The sequence below is a fragment of the Lagopus leucura genome, unplaced genomic scaffold (genome assembly GCF_019238085.1).
Source record: "Lagopus leucura isolate 7727_CA_CO unplaced genomic scaffold, USGS_WTPT01 Super-Scaffold_100002, whole genome shotgun sequence".
Taxonomy (NCBI): Eukaryota; Metazoa; Chordata; class Aves; order Galliformes; family Phasianidae; genus Lagopus; species Lagopus leucura.
The window spans coordinates 5,627,984-5,644,054 of NW_024962263.1; the positions used below are offsets into that span (position 1 = coordinate 5,627,984).

Consider the following 16,071-nt stretch of genomic DNA (forward strand, 5'->3'; position numbering starts at 1 on the left):
AATAATAATAAAATAAATCCCCCCCCTCCTTCAGTAGCTACACAAACAGAGGTGAGGCACGTGGATGAAAAGTATTCAAAATGGGAACCTAAATGGAGAGGAACAATGGATTGTCAAATCTTATACAGATCAATTTGTGCCTTGCCAGAAATTATAAATGCTGTTTTGACATCTGGATCTCAACCTCTGGTGCTTCATGGCACTCTGGGCACCTTGAGGAGACTTAAACTGTTTCTTTAAGGAGGAAGGGAATACCCAGCATATTTAACTGTCACTCTTTACTTCCTGATAAACACCAGCACTGAGGGGTAAATGTATGAAATACAAAAGAATCTGAGATATCCTTTGTAGCCACACACTGGAATAAAAAATAACATCAACCCATTACCAATTATCCGAGGGTGCCAGTACCTATTTGGTTTGAGGAAAAGGGATCTGATTCTGCAAACAGCACTCCCAAGACTCCATCAAAACTGAAAAAAATATTGAATCTTAACTTTTCAACCTTATTCCACAAATCCATCCCACATCCTTGAGCTTCTAGCCTCATTTCCCTTAGAGAATGAAATTTCTGTGATCATGCCATCTGGCTGTCTGTCAGCCAGTATGTTCTGAACCTGCTTTCTATCAAACTGACAGAGGGATCAGGGCTCAAAGAGAATTAAGTGCCTATGAAATTCATGAAAATTGGCAGCTGGGTCAGAGATCCAGAGGAGTGCCCCTGCTGAAGGAAAGGTAGGCAGGATGCAGCCTCTTTACATGCTGCTTGCTAATGTCAGTCATCACATGCATGGCTCTGGGCTCACCAGGGCGAATGGTGCTTCTTGCTCGGTGAGGCTGAGGGTTTACTGTTGGTGTAGCGGGTGATACTGCATGGGAAGGAGAGAAAGAGGCAATAGGGCACCTCTGTAGGAATGCAGATCTCATTAGTTCCCCAGGAGAACATATTTTATGGTAAACTTCCACTTACACAACCATCCTGCTCCTGGGGCCCTGCAAAGGTGTGCATTTGTCATCACAGAAACAGCTCAACAGACAAACATTGCTCCTCACTCTTGCACCCAGACCAGTCCTGCTGAGCTCCTATCACTTCCACTGAGCACGAGCAGAGAGAAACTCAGAGCTCTTCCAGGGCTCTGGAGAGCATGGTCTTGCTCTTTGAAAGCATGTGAGTTATTAAAAGAACAGAAAGTACAGCCCAGTTCAAAATTTCCCTAAAGAAAAATCCCAGTCAGGGAAAGTTTAGAATCTAAATGATTTCTCTTCCTCCCTGCAAAGGGAGTTTCAGTTTCTGTTTTCCATGTGTCGCTCTCAAGCTTCACATAGTTTTCTGTGGAATGGCAGCTTAGCATGCGAATACTTTTGGAGGAAAAGGGCTGTTTCACTTGAAGCTGTGCCTGTTCTGGAGCGAAAAACAGTGTTTTAAGAGATCTTACTCCTATATTTTAAACAACAGGAAGAATGTAATTTAACTTCTCCTTGGCAAATGTGTGTGCCATGTACATTTCCCAGACCAAACTCAAGCTTGTCCTTTTATGCTTACCTGTTACTGCACTTCTGTGTGGGCAAACCCGTGACCTCAGACTTTAAGCATGCCACAGCCCCTCTAAACTGCATCTGGTCAGGTCATTTTGGTGAGGCTTATTGTGGGCTGATCTACAGCAGGGGCGGCAGCTTGCTCTAGTTTACTCAGAATGGGTTTTCCTGTGATGGGAGGAAAGGTAGAGAAAGTTTTTGCCTTTTGACTGATTTATGCAAGGTGAATACGTAGTTCTGAAGGACTCACGGAATGAAGCACTTGGGTGAAAACTAAGTGCCCGGCTTGGAGGTAGGGTTGATGTGAATGGCTCATGAGGACAGGAGAGCCATCATTTTCATAAGGAACAGATGGGAAATATATATTATCTGGAACTCATTTCTCTCTAAGATTTCCTTCAGCAAAACCACCCCAACCCTCACTTCTGCCTTCTTCTCAAGGACTCCATTGGTTCAAGAAGGAGAAAGCAGTGGCAGGTCAAGATTTTCTCTCCCTCCACAGAGACCCACTGCAATTTAAATTTCACTTGCATCTGTCTTCTAAGAAATGGATTGAAGTCCTTCAAACAGGAAAACACTCACAGAAGAATAAAGCTCAGAGCCTGTTACATTTATCATGTCGGTCAATGAAGACAGAAGCTTTAAAAATAAGTAGGCTATTTCAACAATGAGGCCCCTGTGAAACTGCTGTCTAACTTCAGTCTCAGATCATGTTGGAGTTTCTGAAAGCATTAGTCACCCACAGAGCTTACTGGTGTAAGATGGACTTTTACAGGCTGAGGACTTTTCAAACAGACTTGTCCTCACAATGCTTTCTATAGGTGATTTGGCTTTAGGGTTCCCTGGAACCTGGTTTCAAAATGGGCTGACCATAATCTCTCCATCCAAGAAATTTAATCAAAAGCCTCCTAAATGACTTCTCACCACCTGGCTCTCAGTAGCCTAAAGAGAGCAGCCATTGTTTCCAAAAATAATGTGTCATCAGCTTTCAGAGTTTCATCATTTGTAAGTGCTTCTGTGATCAACCTCAGACTTCCTCAAAAATTCTCCAAGGGGAAAGAGCTCTTGCAGATCATGAGGAGAGAACTTCTTTGGTTTTTTTTTTCTTTCTTTTTTTTTTTTTTTTTTCAGCTATCTAAAGGGGATGTCCAAACAGTTCCTCTGCTAGGAGCTGACTTGATTTGTTTTCATAAGGAAATTTTCCAGCATGTAATTTGGTAGAGTTATGTCACTTGAGCTGCCCCTGCTTGTTTTGAGGATGACAGAACGCACTGGAAGTGATTCTGCTTCTCCTAAAACATGAATGCCTATGCTGGGAGGAGATACATGCGTATTGTTGGTAAGACTCAGCTGTTTTGTAAGCTCCTGGTTAGCTGAGCCGAGGCACAGAGCTCTACAAGTGCTGTGACTTGAAATTTCAGGTGTGGTTTTGGAAATGCCATCGCATGTGGTCAGCTTTTACACAGCCACTGCTCTTTTAAATTTGCAGAAAAAATGTTGAGAGGGGATTTCAGGAGGCTGGAAAACCCTTTCCCCCCTCCTTTCATCGGTCACAAAAGAGGTTCTTCTAATGCCAATTCTTGATGCCCTTCTTGCCGACCCCAGCACCTCACAGTCAACCTTATTTCTATTCAGATCAATGCAGAGGGGGAAAAGAATAAAGGAGAAGAGACTCTACCAGCGCAGGCAGTTGAGAAATGGGAGTGACCTAACTATCTGATGGGAGGAGCACAGGCTCCTACACGTAGGAATTTTCGCTGTGACGTGGGGCACCACAAGGTAAGACCTCTGGGGGATTCCCCAGTCTGTGTCCAGAAATATCACTCCAGAAGCAGAAGCAGTTTCACTCTGCTCTCACAGTCCATCCAGCAAAGAGGCACTGTGTTGCTGCTCTGCGATTTGAAGCAGCAATACCCATGGCTTCAGCAGCCTACAGTCTGCTCATCACCCTGTGCAATGGTATGTAGAGAGCCTCACAGTTTTCATTATTTTGTTTTGTTTTATTTTATTTTATTTTATTTATTTATTTTTAATGCTTATTTTATGGGGATGTGTTTTGGGAAGACAGAAAGGATTACGTGGGTGATCACTGATAGAAACAATTTATATCTGTGCTTGGCAGTTTGGAGCTTGATCAATGGAGCTGCTGTGGCTGCCCCAGATGTTGCTGTGACATGCTCTGAAGAAGCTCTGCTGCCCTGTAAAGTTCTTCTGGATTCCTCGATCACCTACCAGGCAGTGTCTTGGTACAAAGTAAGAAAAAAAGCCGAAGTAACTTGAGTAGTCTGTTTTGCCTTCTTACTTGATACTGGCTTCTCTTGTGCAGAATGGGCTTTTTTGTGAAAAGGCATCCTTCTGTCAGTGCAGCAGAGATAAGGCAGCATTTGAGCTGATCGTGGGGAACAGATGGTTTCTGTGTCATTGTAGGCAGACTGTTTGAACATGACCCTTGCATTGCTCTTGGCCTGCTTTTCTATATAACTATTCCTAGCCTGCAGGGACCAGAATTTAGGGATTATTCCATGTGCAGCCTGCCAAACATCACTTCAAAGAGACTTTCCAGGATTTTCTTTAGAAAACCTTGTAACACCAGTAATGCTGTCTCTTGGTTAATCTTCCTCAGAAAAGAACTGATTTTTAGTTTGCAATAGAAGAGCTAAACAAAAAGACACAATTACTTTGAAAGGCTTGTCTAGTTAAGGTGAACATAAGGGAAGGATATGCAGAATACAGACAGAGAGCAATAAATCCTGAGTCATCTGTTTGTAGAAGTAAACTAAGTCACGTCTTGGTTGCCTTGACTTACCTGCCATCTCCAAATCAGGAGTACCCTGCTTGTTGCCTGTCTGTGGGAGAGCTACAGGGATCCATTGGCTAATGAGCAGAAGGTACCATTTACCACTTTCGGTATGAAATTTTTCATAGAAAAAGAGACAGAGTTGTCCACTGGTTGAAGAAGTGTCCATTGACTTGCTCTGTAGGGACTGTGTATTCACATATCAGCACACAGACTGAGTTAATAGTGTGTGCTGCTTAACAGGCAAAAGGAGGGTTTTGTCATGCTGTGCCCCTGTTTTTGATGAGCAAGAACTGTTTATTTATCTCTGCCACAACATAAAGCTACAGCCTTGGCTTCCCCAGCAGTTTGGTCAGATATAGTTTTAAAATTATTCCCCCAAAGGAAAATGAATAAATCGTGCAATCAGACTTCTGCAGCTGAACCTGCCAACACATCTGAATTGCACTGCAACACTGAGCACATCCTTCAGGGCCCAGTGGCAGCTAGAAGGCACAGACAGCAAACAGAAGCTGAAAGCCAAAAGCACTGTGAAACCCTGTAAGCCCAATTCTGTGTTGTCACATAGCTCTTTTAGCTCCACCTGAGCACAAACAGATTGCACGTGCAAGAGGGGGTGATATTTGATGATGCCTGCTGTGTATATCCCCTCCTTGGCAGCCCTCATCTGTGCTCCTCCTCTTTGAAGCACTCTGGCACTGGCACTGCCCTGTCCCATGAATCTCCTCTCCCTTATGATCTCCTCATCTTGTTTCATCTGTTTTGCTCAGGAAGTGCAGTCCTTTCAGTGTCAAACACAAGAGGACCTCACTCCTTTTTGCTCTGCTGGCACTGGCATAAGAATGGGTGTTAAAATCAAATCAGCAGCAATGGCTGCCACCCACAGGGGTTGATACAACCAACTTATTATGTCCTTCTGGTTATTTGTCCCAGGAGTGAGATGGAAAGTAGGAATGGGAAGTTAATGCCACTCCTGGAGACGCTAACTCAAGCCACAGCCCTAGCCATACTAGGAAAGCACAGCATCAAATCTAAAAAAGCCTCTCAACGGGAGAAAGTGATTTGTTCTCCATTTTGTACTGGGGAAATGATGCTTATTCCACTTTTAGGGCTAGCAGAGTGGGTATCATCTTGAAGAGAAGGAGGTGGCTAAACCCAGCCTTGGAATGTGCCTCCTAGGCCCCTCTGCTCTGCAGTCCTCCCTGCTTGTTGTCCCCTCGTTGTCTGTGTGCAGCAGTCCCCATCCTGAACTTCAGGATCTCAGGGGAACGGTGGGGTGTAACTAGGCTACCCAACACAGAATTGAGCTGTTATTTAAAAAACAACTGCTAAAGGATTAATCAATAAACACCACATATACCCTCAAAGGGCTAATTAAAAGATAATTCCGACCAACGGTATGAAATTTCAGACTGTAAAGTTTAAACAGCTGTTAGGCTAGATCTTTTGTGCGAGGTCACTTTGAACTGTGCAATAAATGCAAGCAATTAACCTTTGCTTCTGCTGCCTTAAAAAATTACGGCGACGGTGTTACAGTGCTGCACGTGCAGCTCCTTGCACAGGGTGAACTCATGGTAAAAAACCCCTCTTCCCACTGACACCTCTGCATGCTTCAACCAAGTAAGGGATACTTTTATGTAGTTTTCTACGACCTGCTTAAAAAAGAAGCGCTATGCTATTTAAAAGTACCCGCTTTTACAGTTCTGTGTGAAGAACTAATAGTTTGAAGGAGTTAATATTCTGGTGTCAAAGTGCAACTGAAAGTAAAAACAAAGCACGGCAGTCATCAGTTTCTTCGCTTTTGCTAATGTCTCAGATTGCAAATAGGCATGTGTGTTTCATCTGTCCAACACCCAGAAGTATCCTTAACTCCTTCTGCACTGTTTGTAGGCATGGGATCGAGTGTGGGAATAGTTCTGTACGTTTATAACAGTGCTAGCCATTAAGGGTGGTCCACTCCTAGGGACACAGGGCAACTCATGTGCTATAAAACCACGAGCAACACAGATGCTTTGCAAGTGAAGACTGATAGCCAGGGCATAAGAGCACAGGAACTGGCAATTGCCCATGGAAAGACTGGTTTGAATTTCTGTGGCCCATCTATGAAATAAGAATCTGGGTAATGAAACTTCACTTACCTTCTGCCTCACACTTCTACTGAATACTGAACAGTTTGTCTTTGTATGGTACACTTCTACATTCTGCCTCACACTGCTACTGAATACTGAACAGTTTGTCTTTGTATGGTACACTGAAAATGAGAACCACTTCATAAAAACACGTAACTATCGCTTTATATCCAGCCTGACAATCAAGTTGAAACATACCCAGATGAAGTCCCAGTGGTTATTTAGTTATGTTGTTCATGTGATAGCCAGAACAGTCTTAATTTAAAACAGATTTTGAGGAAGAAGAGGGAAGGCTGCACCTCAGTGGAGAAATAACACTTTATCACACTTCCCCGAAAAATATAATACTGTGGCAAATTTAGAGAAGGAAGTTGTATTGTAAAATAAAAGTAGATCTTATAGATGTATCACATTAATATCACCTTCTTTCAAAGGAATAACTTCTGCTAAATGTGCATAGTTATTATCTATTGGCATAGGTAAATATTTTCTATATTATTCCAGTCTGATTGGTAACATACCCAAAGAAATACAGTCAAGCTCAGACATCTATCTAGCTCCAAGTGGCTCCAATGCATTCATGACCGAGATGGAAAGGGAGTTGTGAACATGACCAAAACAATTATTTTGCTTGACATGCAAAGAGCCGCTGCTTTGTGCCCTTAGCTTAACAAATAGAAAGGCTCTGTGGCCGAGTCAGGGAATTTTCTGACCAGGCCCAGATAATGTGTTATGTGTGATTCCTTTGCTGTTGCTTTGGGTTCTTGGTGTTTTTGGTTTCTTTTTTTGTTTTGTTTTGTTTTGTTTTTGTTTTTGTGTGTGTGTGCGCTTGTTTTTCTTCTAAAGCACACTCAGAGTTCACTCACACTTGCTCACAATTTATATAGAGTTTTAGGGGACTTTGTGTGTGTGTGTGTGTTATTCCTCAAATTTAACAGCAGTATCTCTATTATAATACCATATAGGAACCATATGAATGCATCTTCAGCACTAATCAAATGTGAAAGTGCTTTAGTGCTGCAAAATGCACCTATTAAGTGGTTTCAGCTCAGTTGTGATTCATTATATGCTGGCTGTCAGGCATTGCCAGGATTCTAGATATTTTATTTCAGAAAATAAATCCCTTCTGGCTGGATATAGAGTATTTAGATTTCTTTAGCAGTCAAATGTTTAAGCTTGGTCTTTATTCGTGGTGAAATTTTACACAAAACTATTTTTACAATCATCCCACCCTCAGAAAAAGAAAATAGATTTATGTTAATGCATTCCGCCTTTAAGCTGGCATCAGTTTTGGACCTGAACCATTTTGTTTCAAATAAAAATTCGCTTTTGTGGGAAAAGTGGATTGTATTGGCAGCTTGATTTACCTAGGAGCCAAAGTATCGCCTTAGTCTGGGAAGGGTGTGATGAGAAAAGGTATTTAGTGAGAGCAGAGAATAAGAGTTGACTTGAAACCAGGTTGCTCTCACAGGTACATGATAAAACCAAGCTTTAATTGATTAGTTAGGTGCAAGCACTACAGCACGGGTGAATTGCCTCTGTTTAGTGACACAACTGTGTAAGGCTATAGCAGTTTTCAAAACTACAGCTAAGGGACAGCCTGCTCAGAACAAGAGAAGGGCTCCTCCTCCTTCTACCACCTTATTTTTAAGTTCCATGAGGAAGAAATATTTGCTGAAGAGCTCTGAAATCTTTGAGGCGTTATTCTACCTATTTGTCATAGTTCATCCAGTCAGAAACCAGAAATGTGTCAGCTCAGTATTACTTTCAATCAGATCTGAAAATATTTATATCCTATAATATCTACACTTTTACTACTCCTGATGTGCAATCAGTCAGCTGACCAGAGAATCATAGATTCATAGAATCCTTACATTTGGATAGGACCTTTGAAGCCCATCTAGTCCAACTCCTCTGCAATTTACAGGGACAGTTAGATCAGGGTGCCCAGCCTCACCTTGAAATTCTCCAGGGACGGGGCATCAACCTCATCACAGAATACATGTGAGGAAATCATATCTTCTTTGGATCAAATGTCTCCAAGCTTTTGAGAACTGGTGTAACTTTCACTGAAACTCACCACAGTAAGGTGACCAGAGAAAGTTGCTCAGGACTGTGTCCAGTTAGGGTTTAAACATCTCAAAGGATGAAGGCTTCACACCCACTCTATTTCTTCTCATTGCTTTGGAGGTGATGAGGAACAACGGATTTAACTTCCCTAGCTGACTTCTGAAAACAAGGGCACTGCCTATGATGTACTTGACAGAACAAATAAGCAGGCTTACATTTCTTTTGCTGCTTAGTTTTCTTGATGGAGGGTTTTATGCAGCAGAATGATGCTGCCTGCCTGCAGGTTCTCACTTCCCAGCGAAACTTGCACTTCAGTACTCTCTAGCAGCCAACTCTACACAAGTGGTTTGCTGACACTAACAGCGTTTGCTTCGCTCCCTCCATGCTTGTGTGGAATTTATTAGGTGGCAGCCCTGGCATTTACCTTGTGGTGTGCTGCCACCTGAAAGAGAGCCAGCGTGGGTTATTGCTGGGTGATTGTAGGTGCCTGAGCTATGCACTGATCTTTCTGGTGAGAGGCTGAACAACACTTCTTGGGTTTCCTTTCAAATGATGGGGCATAGGGCCTTCCCGTGGTAACTTGCTCAAGTGTTTCCTCGCTGCTCAGGGAGGGCTTGGTGTGTTTTGATGAGATGGCAGGAGCCGAGATTGCGTTGGTTCAGGCATCGGAGGGGTTGCAGTGACCCCTGAGCAGGGATGGCCGCGCTGCCTGTAAGGGCTGGGTAAATGCCACCAGGTGTCTCTGTAGCCTCAGAAATGTAGGGAGGCTGCGAGCACTGAGCAGCACCAGTCTAGTCTGCCTCTGCTCCAAGGGAAGGGGAGATTTAATGGAGAAGGAGCTGCACGCAATCTTAGAATTGCAGCCGCGCGCATGAACCGTTCTCCTCCCTAAAGGCAAAGGGTCTCGACCCCGCATCCAGGGCTCTCCTGATTTCTGCCCTGGCCAGGGAGCCCACGGGTAATTGGTGAGGCCGTCACATAACTGTCTTTTATTCTGCAGCAAAAGCATAGTTCATACGGCTCTGCAGGCTTTGCTCTACTTGGCCTTACATAGGAGTCCCTCTGGCCAGCCTGTCCCCAGGATGCTGTCACAGTATTTGTCCTTAAATGTGCACCTCAAGAAGCTCTGGAGGCAGTAACAAAGCTCAGTGACCCCTCTAAAATAAGAAAGTGGAATCATAGGGTACATGGACTTAGTTGAGTTCTCCCTTACACCAGCAGTGATTACAATTGCATGCAGAGTGATCATAGTGTGACCTCAGCCACAAGTATCGCTGTACCATTTACCACCCTGGGCAGCAATTAGTCATGCTATTATTGATAATTATTCTTTTTTTAAGAAAAAAAAAAAAAAAAAAAAAGAAAGTGCAAACAAACAAAAAAACCCAGCCAACAAACAGATGAAATAGGGCACACAGGCTTGTTCTCTTTATTGCCTTATGGGTAGTTTTGCATTTCAGTGAGGAAGGGGGTGGCAAAGGAAGGGAAAGTGGTGAAAATGAGATCTGAGGGAGGTCAACTTTATCCACTTAACTGCTATTGACCCACGTGTAACCAGAGCTGAACCCAGTACTCAGATTGCTCTGGCTGCAGTCCTGGCAGCATGCAGGGCCTGAAGATATCACCATCCCTGTAATACAGTGAGTCTCAACAGCCTAAAAGCCATCATAGGCACTGCTTGTCCCTGAGCTGCTTGGGATCAAGCATAATAAGGAAGAGGAGCCGGGGTAAATTTACGGGGGGATTAAGAGGAAGAAGGTATTTTGTTCTCTCTTACTGGGTAAGGTGTGGAAAGTCCCAGGGAATTACTGCTCTGTGTTTCAGCTACGTGCTTAGAGAACATCCCCCCCCCCAAATAGTAATAAAAAAACCCACTTTCTGAGAAAGGATATTAACAATAATGAAGATGTTGTGCTTTTGTCTGATTCCCCAGTTCCTAAAAAGTTCCCCGACTTGCAGCTTTTTTTACACCATTTTGCACAGAAGTACAGCAAAGCGTCAAGCCTGTATTTCTCCCCAGATCCTTGAGTATGCTTTCCTCATGCAAACACAGGAAAGAGAAACCAGATTCTCCTATCCTCAGCTGTGTTAATTTTAATAAGTTCCAGCGTAACCATTGCACCCTGATGCAGTAGCTATACCAATAGAATGTAAGCACTGTCGTGCAGCCCAAAAATATGTCTATTAGAATAAAACAAGAAATAACACTAAAAAAGCTTTGGCTTATATTAGTGATAGATTTGGATGAAAAATTAAGCCTTGGACTGTGTGAGCGAGCTCTGGCTCTGCTGGTCCACAGAAAGCCCAAATTCATTGATTGCTCAGGAAATCTTCACAGAAGGCACGCTGCCTGGAATCCCAGAAAGACACGGACGAATAGGAATGGACATATACTAATTCAAACCCTTCTTCCATCTTTCAAATCAGGTTAGGGATTCCTCTGTTCTTTGTGGTTCCTAGCCAATTGTCATTTTCAGTGCATCTTATCGCTCCACCATACAAACTGTTCTGGGAATACGCTTTATTCCTCCCGTAGCCTCTCAGCAGTGCCAAGGAATGTAGCTCTTCTGGTTACAATTAAGAAATTCAACGTACAAATGCTCCCAAAGCACACCAAAAACCTGCTTGTGACCTTCACGCAAGTGAATCCAAATGAGTCGAAGCAATTTGTGTTCTTTGTTTTCAACAGAGAGTTGATGGGAGGGGGGTCTGCTGCTCCTCCGGAGAGGCACTGTGCTTTCTGGGGGCAGGCTATACTTTCTTCAATATTGTATTTAGACAAATAGTGAAAACCGTTTTGATTGTGAGCATGAATGTACTATTCACCCTTGAGCTTTTTTTCTCCTCATCTCTCTTCGGCTTCTATTTTCAGCCATAAGCCAGCTTTCAAAATCTCTCCTCTAGAATTTAGGATGACGCTGTTGCCCAAGACAAGAAACGTATTTGTGTTTTCCAGATGGCTGGAGTTGGTGACAGAATAGCATGGAAATTCCTTGACGTGGAATCTCATTATCCAAAAGGACTTGGAGGTTCACTGGAGCTCTCCAACAACACATTTCAACTGAGGATCAGAAATGCCACCAGCCAAGATAGTGGCACGTACAAGTGCACTTTGGGGGAACAGAGGGGAGACCACAACCTGAGTGGCACCATCACACTAAGAGTAACAGGTATCATGTTCTGTTAGCATTTCATGAAGGTAACAGTTTAAAAAATATTTTACGGACACCAGAAAAGCATAACACCTTATTTTACATTTTAGGTTGCCCTGGAATAGAAGATGAAAAACTGAAAAAATACAAAACCGAGCTTTTCATGCTGACTTGCCTTGGGATTTTTTACTTGTTGCTCATCTTCTTTACTTGTGTGAGTAATTCCCTTTGTTTTTCAAAGACAGGCAGAAACTCAGGTGCACAAGGAACACAGGATGGAGCCCCAAAGAGATAAAACATTTCACTCCACCCTGAGCTAACTCAAAGCAGACGGTTGTTTTCCTGCACCCTGCTGCTCATTTCTGCTTCCAGTTACTCCAAGTGCAAGTGCTCTTTGGTTTAAGAGTTAAGAGTGCAACAGTCCTTCTTGTCTGGTAGTCGGAAGCAGAATGTGCTCAGACAGAGAGGCACAGGCTTCTGGGTTCCAGATCCCACCTATGGCATTGCTTTGCAGGACAGAACAACAGACAAATTCAAGTCTACCTATTTTTTGCTTCATTTTTCAGACCTGTAAAGTGAAACATAGAATATAAAATCATAGAATGGTGAACCAAGCACAAAACCCGGGCAACTCACAGTTCTTGACTTAGAGTCATCGTGAGCCTCAACCAACAGCACCTCTAAACAATGGGCTTGTTCCTCCCTCCCCCTTCCTGTGGGAATGCTTCGAGATAGAGTTACAGATAACATTGTTAAAAACAAAGAGAAAACAACCCCAACATTTTGGGAGGACAAATTGAACTTTTTGCTGTCTATTTCCATATCTGCCTTATTGTTTTGTTCATCAGCAGATGAATCGTAACTGTTGATTGGAGAATATCTAATTAGCTGCAGCTAAATGCAGCTTTTCATGTACCTTCAGGGAGCAATTAAATTTATGCCTGTCTCTTTCTTAGATTGACAATCTTGCCAGTAATTTGTGCTGTTCAGACTAAAGTTTGACAAGATAAATCTTGTAGGAATTTGTTAGGATGAAAGTATGAAAGCAAGGATATCACTCAGAAAAGGCAGATGCCTCTGTTCTGCTCAGTGTCCTGAAAGAATTTCAGATCTCTAAAGAAATTTCCCATTCCCAGAGATAAAAAAAAATCCAGTTTTATTGGTGCTGTTAAAAAACGCAGAACAACATCAGAAGATAACCATTCTGGTGGGATGACCCATATCTTACTCCTGGGTGAGAGTCCAGTTTCAGGTATCAACCTAGTTTTCATCAGCATTTAATATTGCCCCGTTTTCACAAAGGAGCTTTGTTTTTTAAACGTCTGTTAAGTTCTTACAGGTTGCCTTGTCCTCTTTGTGCCTAATCTCCACTAAATTCAAAAGTGATATTAGGTTTAAGATTGGTGGCAGTTCTGGGGATTCACCTTGACAACATGATGAAAATATTTTGTAGACTGGCCTGTGTTGAGGACAGGTACAAATGCATTTGATGCAAAACATCTTTGCATGAAAATATGAACCAAATAGAGATTTCTCTTTGTGACTTTTTGACCTACAAAGCTCACTGACTGGGTAAGAAACAATACCTTTCTTTTGTACTGGATGGTTCTGTTGACAAATAAATGCAAAAGATTTAATGAGCTAAGGAGAAAAAGCAAAACTTTTGAACTTCAAAAATGTTCTGTACACAAAAACTCTCAATTTTAAGTCTTCTTTTCTTTTTTTTTCTTCTATTCTAGACATGTCTAAGAAAAGAGAGTATGTCTGCCAGTGATAAAAACAGAAGAGAATCAAAACACAATCTCACTCTCATCAGCACACGTGAAATGACGACATTCCGGGTTTTAAACAGTGGCAGCACGTGCAAAAGTGGCCTCACTTCAAGTTCTATTTAATTGGCCCTATTGATGGCACCTATTGATTGTAGGTTCATCAGTGAACAAATGCCACGAGATAGATAGCGGAGTGATATGAAGAGGGCTGAAATGGTGACATATGGCTGCTTCAGGACTGCCCGACAGTATGGGTGACCTGTCAGTGATGTGCTTGTTCTGGACAAGCCTTCAAAAAGCACCATTATGCACTACAGTAACCTCTTGGTGCTAGGTTGCTAACAAGTGCCATTGCAGCTACACAACTGTGTTACAATGCTGTTAAGAAGCTGGTATCAACATTTTTCACTCTGTCATGCAGCCCTCTTGTTCAGACAGACTACTCTTGTGATGTGAAGATTGTGTAATAGGGGCACCATGGCAGTGCAGAGGCTGGAGGTTAGGCTTGTCAGTGAACTAACTGGTATGATTCCTGCTGTGGTATCACCATTCCTGGATGAATCACATCAACATTCATTTTTAAATATTGGACTGACAGATAAGGAAGGAAGAAAATAGTTTGAAAGTCTTTCTGGACTGAGAAGAACCCTATCTCTGCAAGAGAAGTAGGTATGCACTTGCATAGTGTGTCCATCAGACATTTTCTAGAGGCATCTCTAGATAGGTTCATCCATAAGAGGCTTCTATACAACTGTTAACTTTAAAGAAGCAAAAATAAGAGGGAAGCAGCATGCAATTTTAAGGACATGCAAAGATGACTGTTAGTGATTTATAATACACAACTTCAACTGTATGAATTGAAGCCTCTATCGATCAAATGATAGCAGTAATGACCAAGGGAGAAACAGACCATCTACATCTTTGAGATGTATCAAGTCAGCTGTGGAGAAACAGGAACAGAAGATGGGGCAAATAAACACCAGCTTTCGATGTTAACAGCATGCAGTTTATGTGAAACAAGGCTATGAGAGAAGCCAAATTCAGGCTCATGATGCAAGGGTGAGAAGACCTGTCATTTTGGGCTGAAGAGGGCAAGAATTACTTTGGAGGTTGAAATTAAGTGACCACCTTTACAGTGCTGCTGGTGAAGCAAGTAGAGTCTCGAGTGACTGCGGATATTTATGCCACCATGGGAAGATTTGTGCCATAAAATGAGAATTTGCAAACATGTGAGAACACAATCAATACCTCCTACAAAACAAGCCAGTCAAGCACACAAAAACTCTTTGAAAGCTAAACTGCAGCATTAGGATTATTCAGTGCAGTTTGGAATTTCAGGCTGTGACAAGGAGGCTCTTTCTATAATCCTTTGACTAATTTTGAAGTGATGATGGGAGGAAAGCACCGTGCATCACTCAGCAGCGTCTCTGTGAGTGGGGTAGATGTCTACATTGATGGAATCTGAGGGGCTTCTGACCAGAAGAATGGTTGCAAGGGGTATGGAATTTACTTGGGGCATGGTAAATTAACATCACATTTGCTTTCTTATAATCAATTTTTACGTGTAAATGTGTGTAACATACTTGAAATAAAAATTCAGAGATAACGTACCGTTTGTTTTTCTGCATGCCACATATGGCAAATAATCCCAGAGATACTCCGTATCAATTGCAATTTCTTTTACAATCAACTTAATTACATCAAATAATGTAGATGCCTGATCCAGCCTCTTCGGTGGGAGAAGGCATGTGTGTGTGAATAATTGATTAAGAAATGGATAATTTCATGCATTTCTAACGAATTAAGATTATTTGAATTTTCCTCGAAATTCCCCTTTCTGTCCAAAGAATGTCCCCAAACACCTGTCCCCTACTGTCAGACAAGTAATTAAGTGAAACACAAGGATGCTTCAGTCTACCTGTGTTGCTTCTGAACACGGGGCACCATCATGGCTGACCTGCATGTTTAGATGGCAGTAATATGAGCTGAACTGTGAATGTGTAACAGCCCCCTAAGTGACCCAGGTACTTCAAGCTTCTCCATGTGGTCAGGAATATGTAATATCTGATTGTTTCTTTTATTTATTTATTCATTTATTTTTGCTTTTTGATTTCTTTCTCAGTTTATTTACTGATTTCTTTTAGAGGAGGCAAGAAGGGAAAATTCAGGTGACAGGGATTGATACAAAATCAGCAGCCAAGGCTGAAACACTTTTTAAAAACTGTTCCTTCAGATGTATGCATAGGATCAGATCAGGATTGAATGAAAAATGGAGACTCTGTATAAACAACAGTGCCCATGTTTTTTTGTCCTGAGCCAAACTGTCTGCAAGGTGGAAGACTGGGCTGGGGGCTACAACACTGGGAGTCAAATTTCAGGATCAGAAGTTTCAGGCTGGCAGATTCTGGAGATTTGCTGCAGGCCCTGCCGTGCTTTAGAGGTGATTATTTCAAGGCCACTTAAATGTGTGAAAGGAGTTTAGGAGGAGTAAACAGTGATGAAGATGCTAAGATGCTTGACTGAATCGAAGAGCTGGAAAGAAGCACACAGCTTTCTAAAGTGATGAAGGTGCTTGCAAGTCTGGTGTGTAAAAGATGTAAAGAAACTGTCACCGT

General features: G+C 42.4%; 1 protein-coding gene across 1 annotated transcript; it reads left to right on the top strand.

Moving 5' to 3' along the window:
- The first annotated feature begins 3,387 nt into the window (after positions 1-3,387).
- On the top strand, positions 3,388-15,050 carry CD83 (CD83 molecule). The gene is made up of 5 exons (XM_042869598.1): positions 3,388-3,495; positions 3,659-3,789; positions 11,489-11,702; positions 11,795-11,898; positions 13,424-15,050. Exons 1-5 carry the CDS (start codon positions 3,453-3,455, stop codon positions 13,577-13,579), a joined length of 648 nt encoding a protein of 215 aa, XP_042725532.1. The 5' UTR covers positions 3,388-3,452; the 3' UTR covers positions 13,580-15,050.
- Positions 15,051-16,071: the final 1,021 nt, after the last annotated feature.